Source organism: Anas platyrhynchos, chromosome 5 (genome assembly GCF_047663525.1).
Source record: "Anas platyrhynchos isolate ZD024472 breed Pekin duck chromosome 5, IASCAAS_PekinDuck_T2T, whole genome shotgun sequence".
Classification (NCBI taxonomy): domain Eukaryota; kingdom Metazoa; phylum Chordata; class Aves; order Anseriformes; family Anatidae; genus Anas; species Anas platyrhynchos.
In genome coordinates, this window is record NC_092591.1 from 5,455,276 (window position 1) to 5,474,021 (window position 18,746).

The window sequence follows — 18,746 nt, forward strand, 5'->3', positions numbered from 1 at the left end:
TAACATTTTTCTTTCTTTCTTTTTTTTTCTTTCTTTCTTCTCAAGCACTTCCCCTCACCCCCTCTCTTTCCACCGCCTACCCATTGTGAACCTAATTGCACGTCCCAGGCTGCAATTAGTCCACATGCTGTATGAAGTTCACTTCATTATGGCTTTTTCGGCCAGTCCACTCCAACGGGCTTTGCAGCAACACCTCGCCGGTGCTTTGATCCCAGTGCCCACGCTGCATCCTGGCACAAGAATGACAAAAATCCTAGAACCACTAAGGTTGGAAAAGCCCTCCAGGATCACCTGGTCCATCCCCCTACCACCAATGTCACCCCTAAACCCTGTCCCCAAGCACCAGGCCCAACCTTCCCTTGAACACCCCCAGGGACGGGGACTCCCCCACCTCCCTGGGCAACCCGTCCCAACGCCTGCCTGCTCTCTGAGCAGAAATGTCTCCTCATTTCCCACCTCAACCTCCCCTGCCACAACTTGAGGCCATCTCCCCTGCGCTCCCCACCTTCCCCTTGCTCTTCCCACCTCCCTGGGCTGCTCTCTCCCCATTTCTTTTCCATTTTCCAGCTGCCCAGCACCCCGACGTGCCGCCGAGGGGCTTTTCGGAGCCCTCACCCATCCCCAAACCCCCTCCGTCTCCTTCCACCGGGGCACGGCGGCGCCCACCACCGACCCCCGGCGGCCCCGCAGGGAGGCGGAGCTGAGGAAGAGGAGGAGGAGGAGGACGAAGAGAAGAAGGAGGAGGAGGAGGAGGAGGGCGGAGCGGCGGTGGGCGGGCGCGGGGCGGCGGCAGCAGCCGGGCTCCCCGCGGCCCATTCGCCACCGGCACCGGCGGCCCCGGAGGCAGCGGCGGCCCCGGCAGCGCGGAGCTCGGCGGCCCCCCGAGGGCAGGGCCCGGAGGCAGCGGCGGAGCCCCCCCCCCAAGGCGGCGATGAAGGCCAGCCCCGGGGCCGCAGCCTCGGTGGGATCCGGACCGGCACCGGCACCGGCACCGGGATCGGGGTCGGTGCCGGGAACGGGGCCGTCGGGGGGAGCCGATGCTCGCTGGAGGGAGAAGGGCGAAGCGGAGGCGGAGCGGCAGCGCACCCGGGAGAGGCTGGAAGCCACGTTAGCCGGGCTGGGCGAGCTGGACTACCTGAGGCAGAGGCAGGAGCTGCTGGTGAAGAGCCTCCTGCTGCGGCGACCCCCGGGGGCTCAGGGGGGCCGAGGGGAGCAGCAGGCGGGCGAGGGGCCGCCGCCGCGGAGCCTGGAGGAGAAATTCCTGGAGGAGAACATCCTCCTCCTGCGGCGGCAGCTGGTGAGCCCCCGGGACCTCGGGGTGCTTGGGGTGGCGGCAGGGCGGGTGGGGACACCCCGGCACCGCAGCCCGACACCCCGTCCCGTCGGGGCTGCGGGTCCCGGGGATGCTCCGTGCTCCCCGCGGCTCCCTGCCCGCATCCCGGGGGGAGCCCGGGGGTGGCTCTCGGGGACCGGCTGGAGGGGAGAGCTCCGACGGGGGTCGCCGCCGCCGCCTCCCGCAGCCCCGGCGGCGTTTTGGTGGTGGCTGCCCGGCCCTGACTGCCATTCAAGGCAAGAGATGCGCTCCCCTTGCCTTGAATGGAAGTGGGAAGCGAGCTCCTGGCTCGGCGAGCCCCAAAGGAGGCGCCGGGAGCTGCGGCGGGCTCGGGCTCGGGCCCCGCGCGATAAGGGGCTGCTTTTGGGGGAAGGGGACTCGTGCGGGAAAGGGAGACAGAGGCAGGCGGCACGAAGCGGCAGATCGGTTTGCAGTGAAAATAGCCCACAGCTGCGCCTGGCCGCCTTTGTGCGCGGCTCAGCATTTGCTTTCACCGGGGGAGAAGTTGGACGGCGTGATTTATTATTTGCTCCCCCTCCCCGCCTTTTTTTTTTTTTTTTTTTTTTTTTTTTTTTCATCCTAGCCTTTTGGTGCACCTAATATAGACTGATTCCCTCTCTTAAAAGCCAAAATGATGATCTCGCTGCTCGGCAAGAGCCGTAGCCAAGTACCAGGGCACTGCCACCCGAAGAGGGGCTTTGTGGCAGCGCTTCCATTTGTGCACTTGACGTTGCAGGCAGGGTGCTGGCTGGGCTGGGGGGACAGCGGGGGCAGTAGGTGGCGCCCTCAGGCACCTCTCGAACCCCAGCCCGGCTTCCAGCCTTCTCCAGAAAGGTGGGATAAGACTTGGGTCACCCCTTCGGTTCTCCAGGGATGGCGATCAAAGCCAGCGTGGCTTCAAACGGCCTCGTTCGTGCTGTTGGCGTTCGCTTTCCCTTTGCCCGAGGACTGGCCCTCCCCAGGGAAAGGTTGTCCTTGATTTAATGGGTTCAGAGCGAGCCCAGTTATGAGCATCAAAACTCTTTGTGATGAGTGTATTGGAGCACCGCTGGGCACAGATCAAATGATGCACTTGGAAAAAGAAAAAAAAAAAAAGAGATAAACCTTCCCCCTGCTTCCCCTACTTTCCCCAAAGCCAGAACAATTAAAGAGTATGAAGCAGAACAGATGATGGATAAGCAACATTATAATACACACAGGGAAACTGATTGCATTGACCGTGGGTTAATGAGTGCCTTACAAAATCATTTCTTATTGCTTATTTTATGCCATCAAATTACCTTCATAAATAGCCTTAGAATTCATCTCGCAGCAATTTTGTACAATTATAATGGGAGAAGAGGAAGAATTTCTCTTCCTTCCTGCTGCACTGCAAAACTAATAAAAGGGCGGTGATCCCAGCTCTGGGAATCTTGCTGCCTCTGTGGTGGAATATGGGCTTATACCGTGCAGCAGAACGAGGCGGTTCCCACACTACAGACACTTGTTGGCAGAGCCGCTCGTCCCATTGTGTGAACAGATGTGATCTCTGACTAGCATCACTGCGGTGGTGAACGTCCCCTATTACACTGGCAAAGCTGTATTTTCCCTGAAGTAACCCATTTCATATGTGCAGGTCTGGTTTTACCATATCATACAAAACAGCTTTGTTGTTACAGCTGCGTTCTCGCAAAAGATCGCTTTGCCAACACAGTGTATTGTGGGGCACGCTCCTTATGTGGAGCTGGCTGGAAAAGGCTGGAATGAAGTGCCTGCATAATTCTTCAGTTAAGTGTTTATCCAGAGCATGTATCTAGAATTTCAGGACGTTGTCCGGTTTGTAATTTTTTATTTTTTAAAGAGCGTTGACATGATGCACAGAGGGAGTGGGCTGATAGTCTGTGGAACCCCTTTGTGTCTGTCCCACTGAAGGAGCTGACGTTTGTCATCTTGTTTTCCAGAACTGCTTGAGGAGGAGGGATGCCGGCCTATTAAATCAGTTGCAAGAGCTAGATAAGCAAATAAGTGACCTCCGTCTGGACGTGGAAAAAACGACAGATGAACACCTTGAGACAGACAGTCGTCCAAGTTCAGGTAAGGCCAATGCGCAGCAGGACGGAGCCTCTGAGTACCTAGAATTAAGCAGCCTGTAATTTTCAGTACTACAACAGAAAATGTCTATAGCACATTCACACTCTGATAATTAGTGCCAACTAGGAAAGTTCACCTACTACTAGAGAGGTTGCTGTTTGTAGACAACATATTCAGAGGGATGTTTCAAGCTTAATTAGATTTTTAGTGTTTGGGTCACGTTTTTTTCTCAAGGCCACCCACAAAATGTTCCAGTCCTCCTGTGTATTAGGAAGGAGGTTGCAGGAAAAATGGTAAAAGCAAGCAGCGACAGCAGGAAAAAGATGTCAAAGTTAATCTTGCAGCCAGATGGAACAGTGAATCTTAATATCTGATCCCTGATGTATTGAATTTCATTCCATTCTAATTGTGTTGAAGCCAATAAATGGTATTTAACTATGGGGAACCTTCCTTAGCAGCATCTAGACTTTTGATGGCAATAAAGAGTGGAAAACCCACCAACCAATCACTTGCACTGTTAAAACCATTGCTTATTTCTAATTTGAACTTGACTTGCTCCCATACTGATTTATTTTCAAATGCTTTTCTCCCATAGACTAAGGTCTTTTCTAATGCTCAGCTTTTTCTCCTCTTGGAGGTGCTATACATTTTAATTCCCAGCTTTTTTTGATGAGCTAAACAGGTCAAGTTCATTAAGTCATTTGTTTCAAGGCATTTTTCCAAGCTCTTAAATAGCTTTATGGCCCGTTTCCAATTTTTTAGCTTTGTTTTAAGCATGCTGGATTTGAGGACTAGGCACACCGTTCCAATGTCTTTCTTTACCAGTGCCATATAGACTGGTGAAGTCATTTCCCAACTGCTATTCATTAGTCCCTTTGTACATCCAGCAATCTCATTAGCTTTTTTCTTTTTTTCTTTTTTTTTTTTTTTCCCCATATCATTAAGCTTGATTGAGCTGCTTTTCCATGCTGACTAAGTCCTTTTCAAGAGAATTGTTTTCCAGGATGCATCCTCATTCTGTAGACATGATCTGCATTCATTTTTCCTAAATGTACAATTTAAATCTTGATTATAGTGTGTTGTATTTTTCTTGGGTAGACCCTGTTTACCAAGAAATAAAATTTTCTGTGCCTGCACATTTTTTACTATTCTTCTTTCATGTCATCCTAAATATTATATCTATGTCCAGAAATTTTTGAAAATGATGGATTGCATTGGGCCCAACACTTGGTAAAAATTCTGTAGTCAGGTGATAGCTGGGGAGTCTGTGTTGGAATATGCTATTAAATGAGTGGGCTGGCAAACACAGCCTGGAGCCTTCTAGCTAAAATCCATAAGCCCCTGTAAAGGTTAAAACCCCAGCTCCTATAAAGGTTAAAAAAAATAAAGTTTAAAATATCATATGCTGAATAAAGTTGTGCTCTTTTACTTTTAAGTGCCTTACTATTAAACTGAATTCTTCGTAGCAGTAAGGATATTACTAAATTGTGCACTGCTTTTTTGGATGACTGAATGAAATCCCATAACTAATTGCAATAGAGTAAGCCAACATAAACACGAGCATGACTGCCTTTCTAGGGACACAAATGGTAACTTTGTGTAGACATAACTAATATAAATCCAAACTCTTATTTTTATAGGGTTTTATGAGCTGAGTGATGGAGCTTCTGGATCGCTCTCGAATTCGTCTAACTCTGTCTTCAGTGAGTGTTTATCCAGTTGCCATTCTAGCACTTGCTTTTGCAGCCCTTTGGAGGCAACACTGAATATCTCAGATGGACGCCCTAAATCTGCAGGTATAGTAAAAGCAGGTCGAATACATCATACTCCAGGAGGTGGCTTTGGCTTTGGAAATACTGCCTCAGGAGTATCTGGGTTGGATTAACCCTTCTTCTTTTCATTTGATGTGCTGTGCTCTGAAAAGATTCCAGTGCCTATCATGTACATGTGTCATGAGGCAGGACCGTTTGCCTTCCACCACTCCAGCCTCACATGTGAATCTGTTGCCCTAAACGTATGAAAAAAAAAAAACCCACACATGAAAATATGACAGCTGCTCTACCCAGTAGAGGGCAGTGGTACATACGCACATAAACACATTAGTCGGCTATTTTCTCATGATTTCTTTTAGAAAAGCATTTTTACTAAACAGCAGTAATTAGAAGTACCTCCACAGCCATGCAATATAGCCACACTTGTCCTTATTAAAAGTGACAGGGTAAGGAGCTAGCTGCAGGTCGCAAGTTGGTCTGTTTGTAGCAGTCATTTTGTCAGTTCTGAAGGTCCTTAACACCCAAGTGACCATGCTGAGGTGTGTTCTTCGTTTAGGTATTATAGGCAAATAGACAACATGAACAGGGAAAACGTATTTAGTCCCTGGCAGAGAGCTGTTGACTTTCCTTTGACGGCAGGCTGAAGTTGCAATCCTTAATTTATATGGTGGTAAAATAGGAAGGCCTCCTCTGTCCTACTCTGTCCAGCTTCAGTAGGACTTCTGTGATTGAGCATTACTGGTTGAAGTTGCAGCCGTACTCATTCAAAAGCCTTAAGTCCATTCTGGGTTGTGGAGGATGCTCGTAACCATAGTATTTCTAATTTCCATTCTGCTCTTTAAGGTTAACTTATAGTGAATTTTTGTGAATCGAGGACAAAATAATTCAAGTTCTTCTGACTCAGAAGTGGGAAAATTCAGCCTGGGATACATTCTTCCTGAGATGCTGAGAACTCTAAGTTATCCTTTGAGCAGCTTGAGGTAATTTAATGTTCCCTGTTGAAAGGTATATGGGATTTTCAGCAGCCATACATAAAAAGGAAAACATGCATAAGGCTTTCCAGCAGATTGCTTTGCTGTTTTTTTTTTTTCTTCTGTGTACAACATGAAATCTAAAACTCTCATTAATCATACCGTCTCACTTTTAGGGATGAAATTTCTCAAACTGGCACATTTCAAAGAAGTCTTTTTTGGCAACATTTCCTGACTCTGACATAGAATTTAGGAAATGTGGGAAAACTGTGAGGTGATCTGGAGGAAGTGCCTGTTCTTACCTTCCCTGTTCTCCCTCTCCTGCCCACACAGGAACATCATCTCTATCAGCTAATTTCATCAAAGTATGTGAGACCTCTTTTGAAATAAGCCTTAGATAAGTGGCAAGCACTGAGCATTCAAATTTGAGAACCCTGGCTGAAGTTTCTAGCCCAAGGGTAGAAAACAAAACTGACAGTGATCTCCAAGGATCATTTAGGTTGTCCCCCTACCCAGGAAGACAAAATGAACTAAACCTTAAGAAAATAATAATCTTAGGTGCTTGGATTGAAGCCTTGCTTGTAAGGTTGCTTGTCTCCTAAGTGCCTTAGCCATTAAATCTGACTCATGCATCTTGAAACGCACTGGATTTCTCTTCCACAACTCTCTTTGCAGAGCCAAGGCTAGGTTATCGGCTGTATTGACCTGCAATCCTTGTACTTGTGTGAAAAGACAAGCCTGTTTCCCATTCTTTCACCTCTTCTTGTTCAAAATGCACACCTATTATTATTATTTACATTATTACAATTATAAATAGTTATCATGCTAATAGTAGTTATAATTATAATAATAACAACAATAAAATTAAATCTGGATTTTCTTTTTTGACCCAAGACATACTTGGAAAAATCTGGTATTGAAATTTGTCAGTAAGCTAGAAGCAATTTGTTGGTCTCTTGTCTATGTTTTTTGTTTCCCTTTGGGCAGAGTAAATTCAGAGTTACACATCTGAGGCCCACAGTGAGTTATACAGGTGACAGTGTAACACACAACCATGAGAGACCCTTACAGGCTTCTGGGTGGCTTGGATATTAAACAGGAAGCTCTCAGTAATCTAGGCACAAGTTTGAAATCAATGTAAATACTCTCATCAGGGCTGAGATTTTTATTTTTTCAACAATTTAGTCATGTTGACGCAAACCCTCCCTAGCTGCAGGTGGGAAGAGACCCATAGAAGAACAGTGCTGCTTGTGTAGCTGTTGAGCAGCATCCCTGATAGAGAGATTTCTCCTGTTTGAACAGCACTGCCGTAGTGAAAACATTACACCACTTGTGTAGATGAGACCGGAGCCCCTGACAGCGTGTGAAAAACAGCAGGACTGTCACTGGCAGGTTCTCTAAACTCTTCTAAAATGCCTTTCAGATCTCATAGGCTGGATGGATTATAATAAGGAAGGCCAGCATGAGGACCAGACCGCAGGCTCTGTCTGTCGCTCTTTGTCCACACCGCACTCAAATTCCCTCGATGTCGTTGCAGATGTCCACCCAAAGTACCAGTGCGATCTGGTGTCTAAAAACGGGAGTGACGTCTACCGGTACCCCAGCCCTCTCCACGCGGTCGCTGTGCAGAGTCCCATGTTTCTTCTCCCTGTGACTGAGAACCCACAACGAGAAGAGGAGAGACTCGGCTGCGATATTACCGACGTTTGTGCTGGATCTGAAATAGACTCAGGAAAACCAGCCGATGCCTTTCTCCCGCCGGGCTCCTGGCCTGCGTCGTGCCCATCCGCCAGCAAGAGGATAGACGGCTACATCTTAAGCCTGGTGCAGAGAAAGACTCACTCTGTAAGGACTAACAAACCAAGGACAAGTCTCAACGCTGATCCCACCAAAGGGATCTTGCGACACGGCAGCATGTGTGTCAGGCAGGCTGCCGGGGCGGTTTCACACAGCAACGTTGTGAACCTGAAGAGCACGAAGCAAGCGTGCTTGCCACCCAGTGGGACAGCAGCTTTGGACACCGTGGTGTCCTCCCCGCTCAAGCAGAGGCCGAGGGAGGCAGCTGGTGAGCAGGTGGACAGTAGAAAGGTGCCTTTGCCACCAGCTTTTCCACCTGGTGCGGCGAGTGAAGCTCAGAGCAAGCATCTGCCACGTGGGGCCAAGCCAGCGCCTTCAGAGCTAAACCGGCACGCGGTGGCTACCACAGGGGATGTTCCCAAGGAAAGCAGCCAGATCTTTGCTGCATCTCCCAAAGAGAGCCCAGGGAAGCCGGTGGTGCTGCAGCCAGAGACCAGGGTCAGCCAGCCTCCCAAAAAGGTTCTGCTGAAGAGCAGCTTGCAGGCAGCTCACACCTCCTCGCCTCCAGTGGAGGAGAGGCCCACTCTGGATTTCAAAAGCGAGGGCTCCTCTTCTCAGAGCCTTGACGATGGGCTGCTGGTGAACGCCCAGTACATACCGGCCCAGCAGCAAAGTGTTAAGCTCCATAAAGGCACCCGAAATGTCAAGATTTTGAAAAGCTCGGCACTGAAACACAGGCCGCACCTCACCAACGGGCTGGAAAACAGCGCGCAGACGTTGCGGGAGAAAGGCAAGCCGGTTGGCAAGAAGTGCCGCTTTCCTGAGGAATTGGATACAAATAAGAAACTGAAAAAGCCCTCCTCCAGGGGGAAGAGGAGCAGCGGCTTGCAGCCGGAGTCTGGCCTCCAGGGCCGGCCGGCCGGCCTCCATAAATCGGTAATCAGATCCCACGGACACGGCCGGGAGGTGGTGGTGGCCAAACCGAAACACAAGCGGGCCGACTACCGCCGGTGGAAGTCGTCGGCGGAGATTTCCTACGAGGAGGCCCTGCGGAGGGCGAGGAGGAACCGGCGGGATGGCGTAGGAGTCTACTCGCAAGTTCCCCTGCCGTATGTCAGCCCCTACGCCTACGTGGCCAGCGACTCGGAGTACTCGGCGGAGTGCGAGTCTTTGTTCCACTCCACCGTGGTGGACACGAGCGAGGACGAGCAGAGCAACTACACGACGAACTGCTTCGGAGACAGCGAGTCCAGCCTGAGTGAGGTGGAGTTCGTCGGGGAGAGCACCACCACCAGCGACTCTGATGAAAGCGGGGGCCTCATTTGGTCCCAGTTTGTCCAGACGCTCCCCATCCAGACGGTCACGGCTCCGGAGCTGCATGAAAATGCAGCAAAGGCCTTTGTCAAAATCAAAGCCTCCCACAACCTCAAGAAGAAAATCCTGCGCTTTCGGTCAGGCTCCCTGAAGCTCATGACGACCGTCTAGTGAAGGGACTTGGTGGAATGTATCTGTTTCTGCTTTCGGAAGCAAGGTGCTTTTGTGTACATATTTCCACAGATTTTTTTTTTTTATACAGATATTTAAAACTTAAGGTAAATTATGTCACTTGTCTTCAGAACTTGGGTGGATACTAGTGCCTTTTAAGTGGAAATAAAAAAACATTACACTCGTTTAAAAAAAAACAAAACACAACACTGCCATTTCAGTGGTGAACAGCCTCCAGTGCATAGTATCAGAAGGCTTTGGAAAAAAAGGCTAATGTTTCCAGGAATGGATCTTCTTTGCCTATTTTTTTCTTTCCAGTTCTGGGTCTTATACAGGATATCAACAGCTTAAGGTCATAAGGTTTTAGGGGGTGAGGGGGAGGGAGTATGGGTGGTCTTCATGTTTTTTCTTGTTCCCTTTCTGCTGCTCTTCTTGCCACATCTTGAACTTGTTCCTCCTGATAGTCCAGCCTGATTTTTTTTCCTTTTTTTTTTTTTTTTTCTTGTTGATTCTCTTCTTGAAGCTGGCCTCTGTCCTCCCCCAACCTTCTTCCATGAGGAAAGGGCTCCTGTTAAATCTATCTCCAAGGTCAAGTTGCCTTCTCTGGAGTGCACTCTGCTCTGATTTCCTGGGAGTCCCAGTGTGGACTGTGGTGGTGTTCAGAATAAACTGTTGGAGCAGCTGACCAAGGCTTAGTAGCTTCAGTATATTGTGTAAAACTGCTTTTGAAAAAAAAAAACATATGCATGTCACGTGCATGAGTATCAGTAGTTTTAATATTCCCGTTGATGTCCAATTTACTGTACATCATCAATGGCTGTTTTTATATATATATCATTGTGTAAATTAATATAACACATCATATACTGTAATAAACAGTCTGTTTTAATACTTTTTTAAAGTTTGTTACGTTGGGGCAGTGCCAGTCAATGGTTTTGTATTGGCGTTGTCACCACCTCGGTGTCTCTTTAATGTGGCCTGTTAACATTCCCTGGAATTCGTCATGCAGGAAATGGAGCAAGTTTAAAATGTTGCTGTGTATGTGATTTGTGCTTTGAGGGAACTGGATTGTCATGGCTCCTCTTGTTCTTGCAGTAGCTTGCATTTTTTAAGGGCAGGATGGGATTGAGGAGCTTGGAGATATCTTCAGGTTGTTGCTTATGGGCAGCTCACATTGCGGAGCAGATGGAAATGTAATATTAATCCTCCTTGCTTCAGGGTGCTTGCAGACTTTGGTTAGTACAACTGAGGGGCAGATGGTAGGTTTCTGTAACCAAATGGATCTGTGTAATGCAACGGGCGTCTCTCTGAAGTGGCTGGTAAACGAATCACCAAAAGCTGCATGCTCAGGTGCTGGGCTGGGTAGAGGAGACTGTAGGCTTGGTGTCTCTGGTGCCCTCTTTATGCATGGAAACTGGCTGTGGCACAAACCTGACAAGGTTATGAGAAAGAAGTGACAGTTGTGTCACCCACTGGACTCTGTCTCAGTTTCTTTCTTCCCATAGGACTGGAGGTGAGTCTCTGCCAGCAAAGGAGAAAGGAGCTAACCGCAGACAACACTCCTTCCCTTTGCAGCAACAACTTTGTAGGTTGTCTGTGGGATGGCTGGAGGTTTATGGCAGGCATGTCTGATGGAGCTGGGCCAGAGAATGGGCCGCTTTCTGCAGGTTCATCTTCTGCTCTAGGATCTGTGAAGCAGTGGGCATACGACTAGCATGGATGCTGTGATGGTTAGGAATTTCAGGGATATGTGTGCAGCCCATCTGGTCCATAGCAAGGCTGGCTGGGCAGAGGCTTCCTTTGTTGTTCCTCTGTGTCCTTCCTGCTGTCACCCACCTGTAAAGCAGAATGGTACTTTCTCAGGTTTCCTTGCATTGAAAATGTGGGAGGGAGAGATCCACCAAGAGATAAATGTCTCTAGGAACAGCTTCTGAGACAGTGGTAACACTTTGTCGAAGTGGTGGATTTCATCCTTTAATTTGCAGAGTGTAGTAAATCCCTAACTATCTCTGATGTCTCATATTATTATTATTTGTTAGTAGAGAAACGTCACTTTCTGTATGGGGTCATGCAGTATGGTCGTAAGTTTCTAGATGCAGTGACCCACAAAGTCCTTAATGTCCATCTCCCATGATACAGGAGAATCTGTAACTCACCTTAACTGGTTGCTCCTGTGAAAGCAGGAGCAATCTCCTGGTTTAAATCAACTCTCCTATTGCTTTAAAATGGAAGGGTAACTTGTGTGTGTATATGTAAGTATATACATTTTATATGTTATGTGTATATAAAAAATATTAATATAGAATAATTATTCCAGAAGTTGCTGGACAATGGTTGCTGCTACAGAGAGGGGAGAGAAGAAATGTTTGTTATGAAACACAGCATTACTGAAGCTGATCAGCAGCTCAACACATCCCTGTTAATAACTGACGGGTGTTATATCAAACAAAGGGAATGTCAAGAAGCTTGTCAAAGCTCGTGGTTTCTTTCCTAAAATCTCTCTTAATCATGCCACATAATCTCTCTTTGAGCGAGAAAAACACATGCAAATCCCTGTAAATCTCCTCAAAGGTGTAGCAGAGTAAAAGAGAGGATCTGCAGACGTTCACTGTCTCTGTGGCTGTAAAGGAGCTGCTGGTGGGAAGAAAACTGACCAGCGGCTTTAGAAAGATGAATTCTTAATTACAGTTCTATAGCATATTGTCTCTTACCGCGTGAAGGAGGCTGGTTTCCAAAAATGAGTTGCTGAATAGTTTAAGTTTAGGTAATTGAGTAAAATAACAAGAAATTCACCATCTAAATATCACTAAAACTGCATCAGCTGCAACCACTGCATTCTGCAGCACTCTCATAGGGTAGCTTAATACCAGATGGGGAAATGCGCCGATGCTATCTCTGTTTTAATTGCATCTGAGTCATTTCAGTTTGGAAAAGGAATTTTCCCTTTCCTACATGATTTAGGTGAGCATCCAGAATCCTTTAAACAGGCCTACATCTCCCCCTTTCCCTTCTCTCCCCCCATTTTTTTATTTTTTTTTTAATAAAAATCTTACAGTGCTGGAAAAGTACTTGATATTGTCCCAAAACACAGCACACATTCTTTTCTCTGGTTCTGATTTAGGAAACATATCTATGTTAGTAAGTTTTTGCAATGTTAGGTTGAAAAACATCTGCAAAACTTGGAGAGCAGTTAAATATCTGGCACTTCTTTAAGCTACCTGGCTTTCCAGCTCCACAGCCTTGAGTCCTTGCCAATGTACTTTTCATAACGTTCGTGTTTTAATTATCCACAGTGTTTATGGTAGTCTCTGGAAGTTTGAAGCTGCAAGGTTTGTCTTCAGTGCACTGGGGCCTATTTCAAGGTGAGGACAGGTTATGGTGAGGAGGTTTGGGTTTATATCCCTGTGCTGCATGTATAAGCGAGTGCAGCAAAGCACAGAAGCACACGCTTAACATAAGGAACGTAGCTGGAGTGCTTCTGAGTTAGGTCCTGGAGTGTCACTGTGCATCTCTGAAGTACCATCTCCTCTAGTGCAGGGTTCAGCATCACGTACACTTCGAGGTGCTGTGATTCACAAGGGATATGAGAGTGTCACAGCAGGCTTTTGGGGTCTGTCTTAAGCTCCATAAGCCCAGTCACAGCTTTGGGTCAGTGGATCACAAAGCAAGCTCGCCCTGCTGTGTGTGGTCAGAGAGATGCCTGGGGTTTTTGCCTAGACATCCCAACTGTGCAGGACTTTGTGTGGACCTTGTTCTTGTCCCGAGAGATTCAATTCACTGGTGTCACAAGGGTTTGGAACAGCAGGGGCTGAAGGAAGGTGGCAACAGAGCCCATAAATGCAGTGGTCTGATTCTGGTTCACCTGTATTTCCAGGAAAGGCTGGAAGAAGAAAGTGTTTCAGTCTAATGCTGAGATTGGTAAAATGGACTGGGCTAGCCTGAATCCTCTGAGGGATTGTGCTTCATTTTTTTCAGTGCTCTTGAAATGATTAAGGCCACTTGCAGCAGTGGCAGTGGATGAGGTGCTTTAACTGTCTGGTCAAGTCCTGCAACAGCCTTACTGGGACAAGTGATAAGCTCCAATCTCCTATGTCTGTTTTTTCCCTTTCATATCCCACCTCTTTCTTGCAGAGAGGCTTCAGCTCACTGCCTTTGCAGCTTTCCTTGTTCTGGGCCTTCAGAAAGAATCTGTCCATCTCTTAAAAGCTTTCTAGTTTTTCTCCTGGTGTGGGATTCACCCTGGATAAGGACTGACAACTGATTTCCCCCAACAGAGTCCTTTACCTTCATTAATCCCAAATCTATCTGTTTGTTGGCTCTGAGAAAGGTCAGGAGCTCCTCAGGTGGCAGCCAGCAAAGCCATCCCTGAGGGACCTGCATCCTTTTCTGCCACAAAGAGCAAAGAAGGTTTTTATTAGCTGTGATTGCCATTCGGCAGATGATTCACAACACAAGGCATGGCTCTCCCTCAATGTGCTTTTCCTTGCAGGAGGGAACAAGGACATGAAAATTGTGAGGAAGCAGAAATTCCTAAAGATGTATTTAATAGCTAAATTCAGCATTTAGCTGTACCTTTGGAGCAGCCAACAATCATACATATAACATACATATAACTGAGCTGCTAGCACAAAAAAAGCTTTCCAACATAATTCTTGATTTTACAGTTCCTGTGCACAGTACAGAGAGGATACAGAGACTGCAAACCAGTGGAAACAATCTGCAAAACCCAGACCTATCTACTTTTCCTGTGAATTTTCCCGAAACTCCAAGGAATCGTGTTGATGCTCCTTGCACGGCATGATTTTTATTTATTTATTTATTTTAATTTGGCAAAGTAATATAGGTGGATCACTGTTGCAAGAAACAATTGCTCTGGGTTTTAAAAATCCCACAGTGCTGTCACGAGGGGAGATGTACAGAAACAAGTGGGAGATCAGTTAAATGGTATAACAGAAAGTGCATTTTTTTTTTTCCACAGCAAGGAATGTGCTGCCACAGGGAATAGCAGAGCACATATAATGTCAGCAAGTTCAAAGGGGGTAGACAAGGTATTACAGAAAGGAGGGAGGGACGTGTGCTCTACCACCCCCAGCTGATGACCTCCAACCCAAACAAAATGTAGTAGTGGCAGAGCACTGGACATTTAGTGCACCTTGCCTTGGGATTTTGCTGTCCTTGGAGAGTTTTCCTTTTTCTCTGTTTGTATCTACATCCGTGCCTTTCTGGTTTGGACAGCAGAGCAGTTTTGGTGCATGCTAGACGCCTTTGAGCCTCTAACCTAGACACTCCACTCCAGGGGCTCAGGAAATGTGCTCCTACCTGGGCTGGAGCATGGGATCTGAACAAGTGATGGCTCCCTAGAACAGCTTCCAGTCCAAAAACGTGGATAAATTTAGTGAAAAGATGTGGACAAATTTGGTCCAAGTGACACTGGGGAGCAGAGTAAATCTAGGCTGAAGTAAACACACGAACTGTATATATTGTACCTGTGGGGCCCTCAGTTTGGATCTGCTCCTTCTGTGTGGAATGCCTTGCTAATGTAAGCAGAGCCTCTCTCTATTAATGGCCTTTGTTTCCATGCTGTATTCCTTTAAGATCAATAAAATATATTAACATTAATAACTTCATGTCACTGAGCCAAGCTCTGAAAATCTGGCTTTTGTTCTGTTTAAAGGAGTTGGAGTTGAAAGTCCTGAAAACTAAGGTTTTCATGACATTACTGAAGGAAAATGTATGTGATCTGGACTCTTACATCATGATGTAATGGCTTTGCGAGCAGATTAAGTGTTTTCCCCCCAGAAAGGTTCAAGTCTTCTGTGGTCAATGGCAGGAAGCTGGAAAACTTGCAACCTGTTGAAAAATATGTTCCCTGGGTCTCCTTGCACTCTGTAAGCCTTACGTTTTAAGGAATGGGCTTTTCTGGAGGGGAAGCTTGAGGTACGGGGGGGACAAGGACCCAATCAATCTTAATCTCCAAAGTACTCATGCAGTAAGTGTTTAAGCATCTGATGAAGCCCATTCTGACTAAACGAAGCATTTCAGCACACGCTCAGGGTACTTCACGGTTAGGAGTGAGTTAAGCACGTGCTCAGGAGTGCTGGTGGATCGAGGTCTCTAAGCTTGTCTTTACAAGCATCCCGATGAAACATATCTGTTTGTACAGGCTGTCCCGGTGACTTCTCTTGGATAATGTTGGAGGGAGTCCCTGGTGGAGTCCCTGCTCTCCCTTCAGAGCCAGACCCTGTACGGTGAAACTTGCTTCAAACCATTCACCTGTACACGGGAGGAGCAGTATCTTGAGTCTGTATTTTAACCAATAATAAATAGAAGGTCTTTTAAAGGGAGAGATGCATTTGTTATTTGTTGTATTTGAGGTGACTGAGCTAAAACACTTAGAGATATGTAAGAGGGAACATGCTTGTGCTCTGTGTTGGTAGCCCCTTTCTGTAAGCCCTGGGAATGGCATTTAGGGGAGGAGGCAGAATGACCCTTTCTGCATTTCCCTCAGGTGTCCAGGTGGCGGTGGAAGATTGATCTGGGCAGAGAGGTCCAGGCACACACACACACAAGCCTTCTGAGACCCACCACTCATTCTTGTACCTGGTTAATCTTACTTGAGTCTCAGTTTTGGGTGGTGGGATTAGCAAAACAGTGGGGTATCAGGGTTACCTGGACTGGAGAACGGAGCCTGGAAGCATAGAGAGGTTGACTTAGCACAGCTTCAAGGAAAGCTGCACCTTGACTGAGCAAAAAGTAAAGGTTAGGGAAGGGTTAAAAGTTTGTCTTCTCTTCCCAGACACGTTATTTACAGTGGGTTGGTTTCCTCTTGGAAGGGCCCACTGTAAAATGAGACATTCCCACTGTTTCGGTGGGTAAGACCTGTATCACATTACAGTTTTCTTGACTGACACCGTTTCCAGAGGTTGCTCTTCTCTTGGGAAGGCAAACTCGGGAAAGAGTAGGAGTCTGCTGAAAATCCAGAGCCTTGGAAGGCAAAAGCTCAGTGATGTCCTTCTCTTTCTAGACCTAAGGTCAGTCCTCTGTGCTGTGTCATGCTCTCTGCCTCCTAGTGCGAGGCAAGGGCTGGGAAAGGAGTGGGAGAGGAAATCCATCAGGTTTGATAAGAGAGTAGTCTGTAAATCCAGTCGGAGCAGCTTGCAGAGGCCACGGCACCAGCCCCGGGAGCTGCACCTGCCTGCATCACGCGAGCAGCCGTCTCACCTGGTGGCCAATGAGGTCAAGGGCAGTGCCGGGTACTGACCTGGATATCCCAACCACTGCTAGTGCTTACGCCACCTTCACGCCTCCAGGCTACTGCAGACACCACGTTCACGCTGGTAAGTGTTTCCTTCGCTGTTTTTCTTTTTCTTCTTAATGATATAAATTGTGGCTTGGCATTAAGGCACAAACGCTGTATGAAACTGAATTTCTGGCTTGTTTCTCCTGACAAACAGCTCATGATAGGGTTTTCCTTGATGCTCAGTTGCTCAGGAGAAAAGGAAACCATCCCCTTCCCATCTGCATCACATCATTTTTTAAATTTTTATTTTTAATTTTTTTTTTTTTACAGGCATCTTCTGAGAGCCAAGCATGGAACAAGATATCGAGTCAACACACCACTGTCTTATGGTGCTGCACAGGACACAGCAACCCTGTAGCTGTACAATCCCCAGATAACCCCAGATATTTTCTGATGGGGATATCAAGACTCAAAGTTTTCGATATGACTATTTCTATCGAGCACTCAGGGTGAAGATGCTCCTGCTAGGAAAACTGGTGGTCATGGCTGAGACTGGCAAGGGGAACACAAGTGCTGTTCAAAGGCTGCCTCTCCATGGAGAGTAAATGATGGGGGCTGGTGCTTCCAAGCACCTTGGCTGGCTCCTGTCTTCTTCTTGTCTCTTCTTCCTAATTACCAGTTCCCATTTTGGTCCTGTCTGAGCTCTGTGATTTGTTCCTCGCCGCTGTGGAGGCCCTGGGTGCTGCCCAAGGAGAGCAGGTGCTGGGGTAAGGAAGCTCATGGGCAGAGAGAGAGCCTGGAGCAGGAGGATCAGGAGGGGATCTGCTGGGGAGAGTGCAGCCAAGCTGCTCCCCCTCTCCTCCCTCCATAATTTGTGCACTCAGCCATGGAATTTGAGGCTAAATCCTAGTTATATGTGTGCAAGCAGGGAGGAGGAGGACCACAAGGATAATAAGAGGGCTGGAGCACCTCCTCTATGAAGAAAGGCTGGAAAAGTTGGGGTTTTTCAGCCTGGAGAAGAGAAGGCTCCAGGCAGACCTTACAGGGGCCTGTCAGTGCCTAAAAGGTGTTGCAGGACAGCTGGGGAGGGGCTCTGTGTCAGGGGATGCAGTTAGACTGAAAAAGGGGAGATTTAGGTTAAATGTTTCACCAGGGTTAATGGGGCAGGCAGAGGGCTTCAGATTTGTATTTCACATCTGCGGAAAACCCCAAATTTGCTTTTAGAGGACTTTTATCAGCTCAGCCCTATCTACTGCCACTCTGCCTGAGCAGCCTGCAGGACACCACTTCTCTGCTCTGGTTTACCATCTCTGGGACCAAGCACTGCAGGAGCCTTGAGAGGAAAAACACTCAGAAATGTTTATTATTGCTGTTAAACGATAAGTTCCTTCCCCTCCCCTCCCTTGCCTTTAGTCCTGCCATGGAGATAGCGATCTCTGCTGTGGTCCCCACTGCTTTCTTTTTCCTGTCTTGATCTCTGACTCAACTCTTGAAGGATGGTCTTAGCCACGGGAGAGGCTTTTATTGCTGCATCACTGATGCTTTATTCCAAGCATGTGGCTGCCTCCTGGGCTGTTACAGAGGCCCACTATCACCCTAGGTAGCTCGCTCAGGCTCACTCAGTCCTGCAGGTGCTCTGAGCCTTCCTCCCTTCCCTCCTCTCTGCCAGAAAAGCAGGATTGTTTAACTTTCCTCCTCTGTGCTCATCACTCTTGTCTGAAGTCACTCAGCTGAGGGAGTGTTCCTCATGACTTCAGAGCACAGCACTTGTGTGGTCTAGGTGAACTTTGTGGATCCATTACAGATGATCAGTGGATTTTGTATTGGAAAAAAGATGAGCAGATTATTTATTTATTTATTTATTTATTCATTCATTCATTCATTCATTCTTCTCTCATGTGTTTTCTCCACCCTTTTTTATCTTCTTAACAAAAGCATCACGATGTGGACAGGAAAGACAGCAAAGTAAGTTAAAAAAAAATAATAAGATAAATCCCTACAGTTTAGCACAGAGTCAACGCTTTAACATGGGGAAGGAAACAAAAGGCCCTTCCTCCTGCCAAAGGATCCTCATTGAT

The 18,746-nt window shown here is 47.3% G+C and overlaps 1 protein-coding gene across 4 annotated transcripts; it reads left to right on the forward strand.

Annotated features, from left to right (window-relative positions):
• The first annotated feature begins 772 nt into the window (after window positions 1–772).
• DACT1 (dishevelled binding antagonist of beta catenin 1) lies at window positions 773–10,319 on the forward strand. 4 transcript variants are annotated; one of them, XM_027458382.3, is made up of 4 exons: window positions 773–1,297; window positions 3,274–3,406; window positions 5,044–5,106; window positions 7,570–10,319. In XM_027458382.3, exons 1-4 carry the CDS (start codon window positions 932–934, stop codon window positions 9,426–9,428), a joined length of 2,421 nt encoding a protein of 806 aa, XP_027314183.3. In that variant the 5' UTR covers window positions 773–931; the 3' UTR covers window positions 9,429–10,319. The 4 variants fall into 4 exon arrangements, with proteins under 4 accessions (XP_027314183.3, XP_027314182.3, XP_027314185.3 ...); XM_027458381.3 differs by having other exon boundaries at window positions 774–1,297; window positions 5,044–5,199; XM_027458384.3 differs by having other exon boundaries at window positions 774–1,297; window positions 7,684–10,319.
• The last annotated feature ends 8,427 nt before the right edge of the window (window positions 10,320–18,746 follow it).

Bases quoted from the DNA above. Each gene is read 5' to 3' on its own strand.
- DACT1 (XM_027458381.3), top strand. From the start codon at position 932: ATGAAGGCCAGCCCCGGGGCCGCAGCCTCGGTGGGATCCGGACCGGCA. The intron at 1,298-3,273 runs GTGAGCCCCCGG...CTTGTTTTCCAG, and splicing joins TCCTCCTGCGGCGGCAGCTG to AACTGCTTGAGGAGGAGGGA. The intron at 3,407-5,043 runs GTAAGGCCAATG...TTATTTTTATAG, and splicing joins AGACAGTCGTCCAAGTTCAG to GGTTTTATGAGCTGAGTGAT.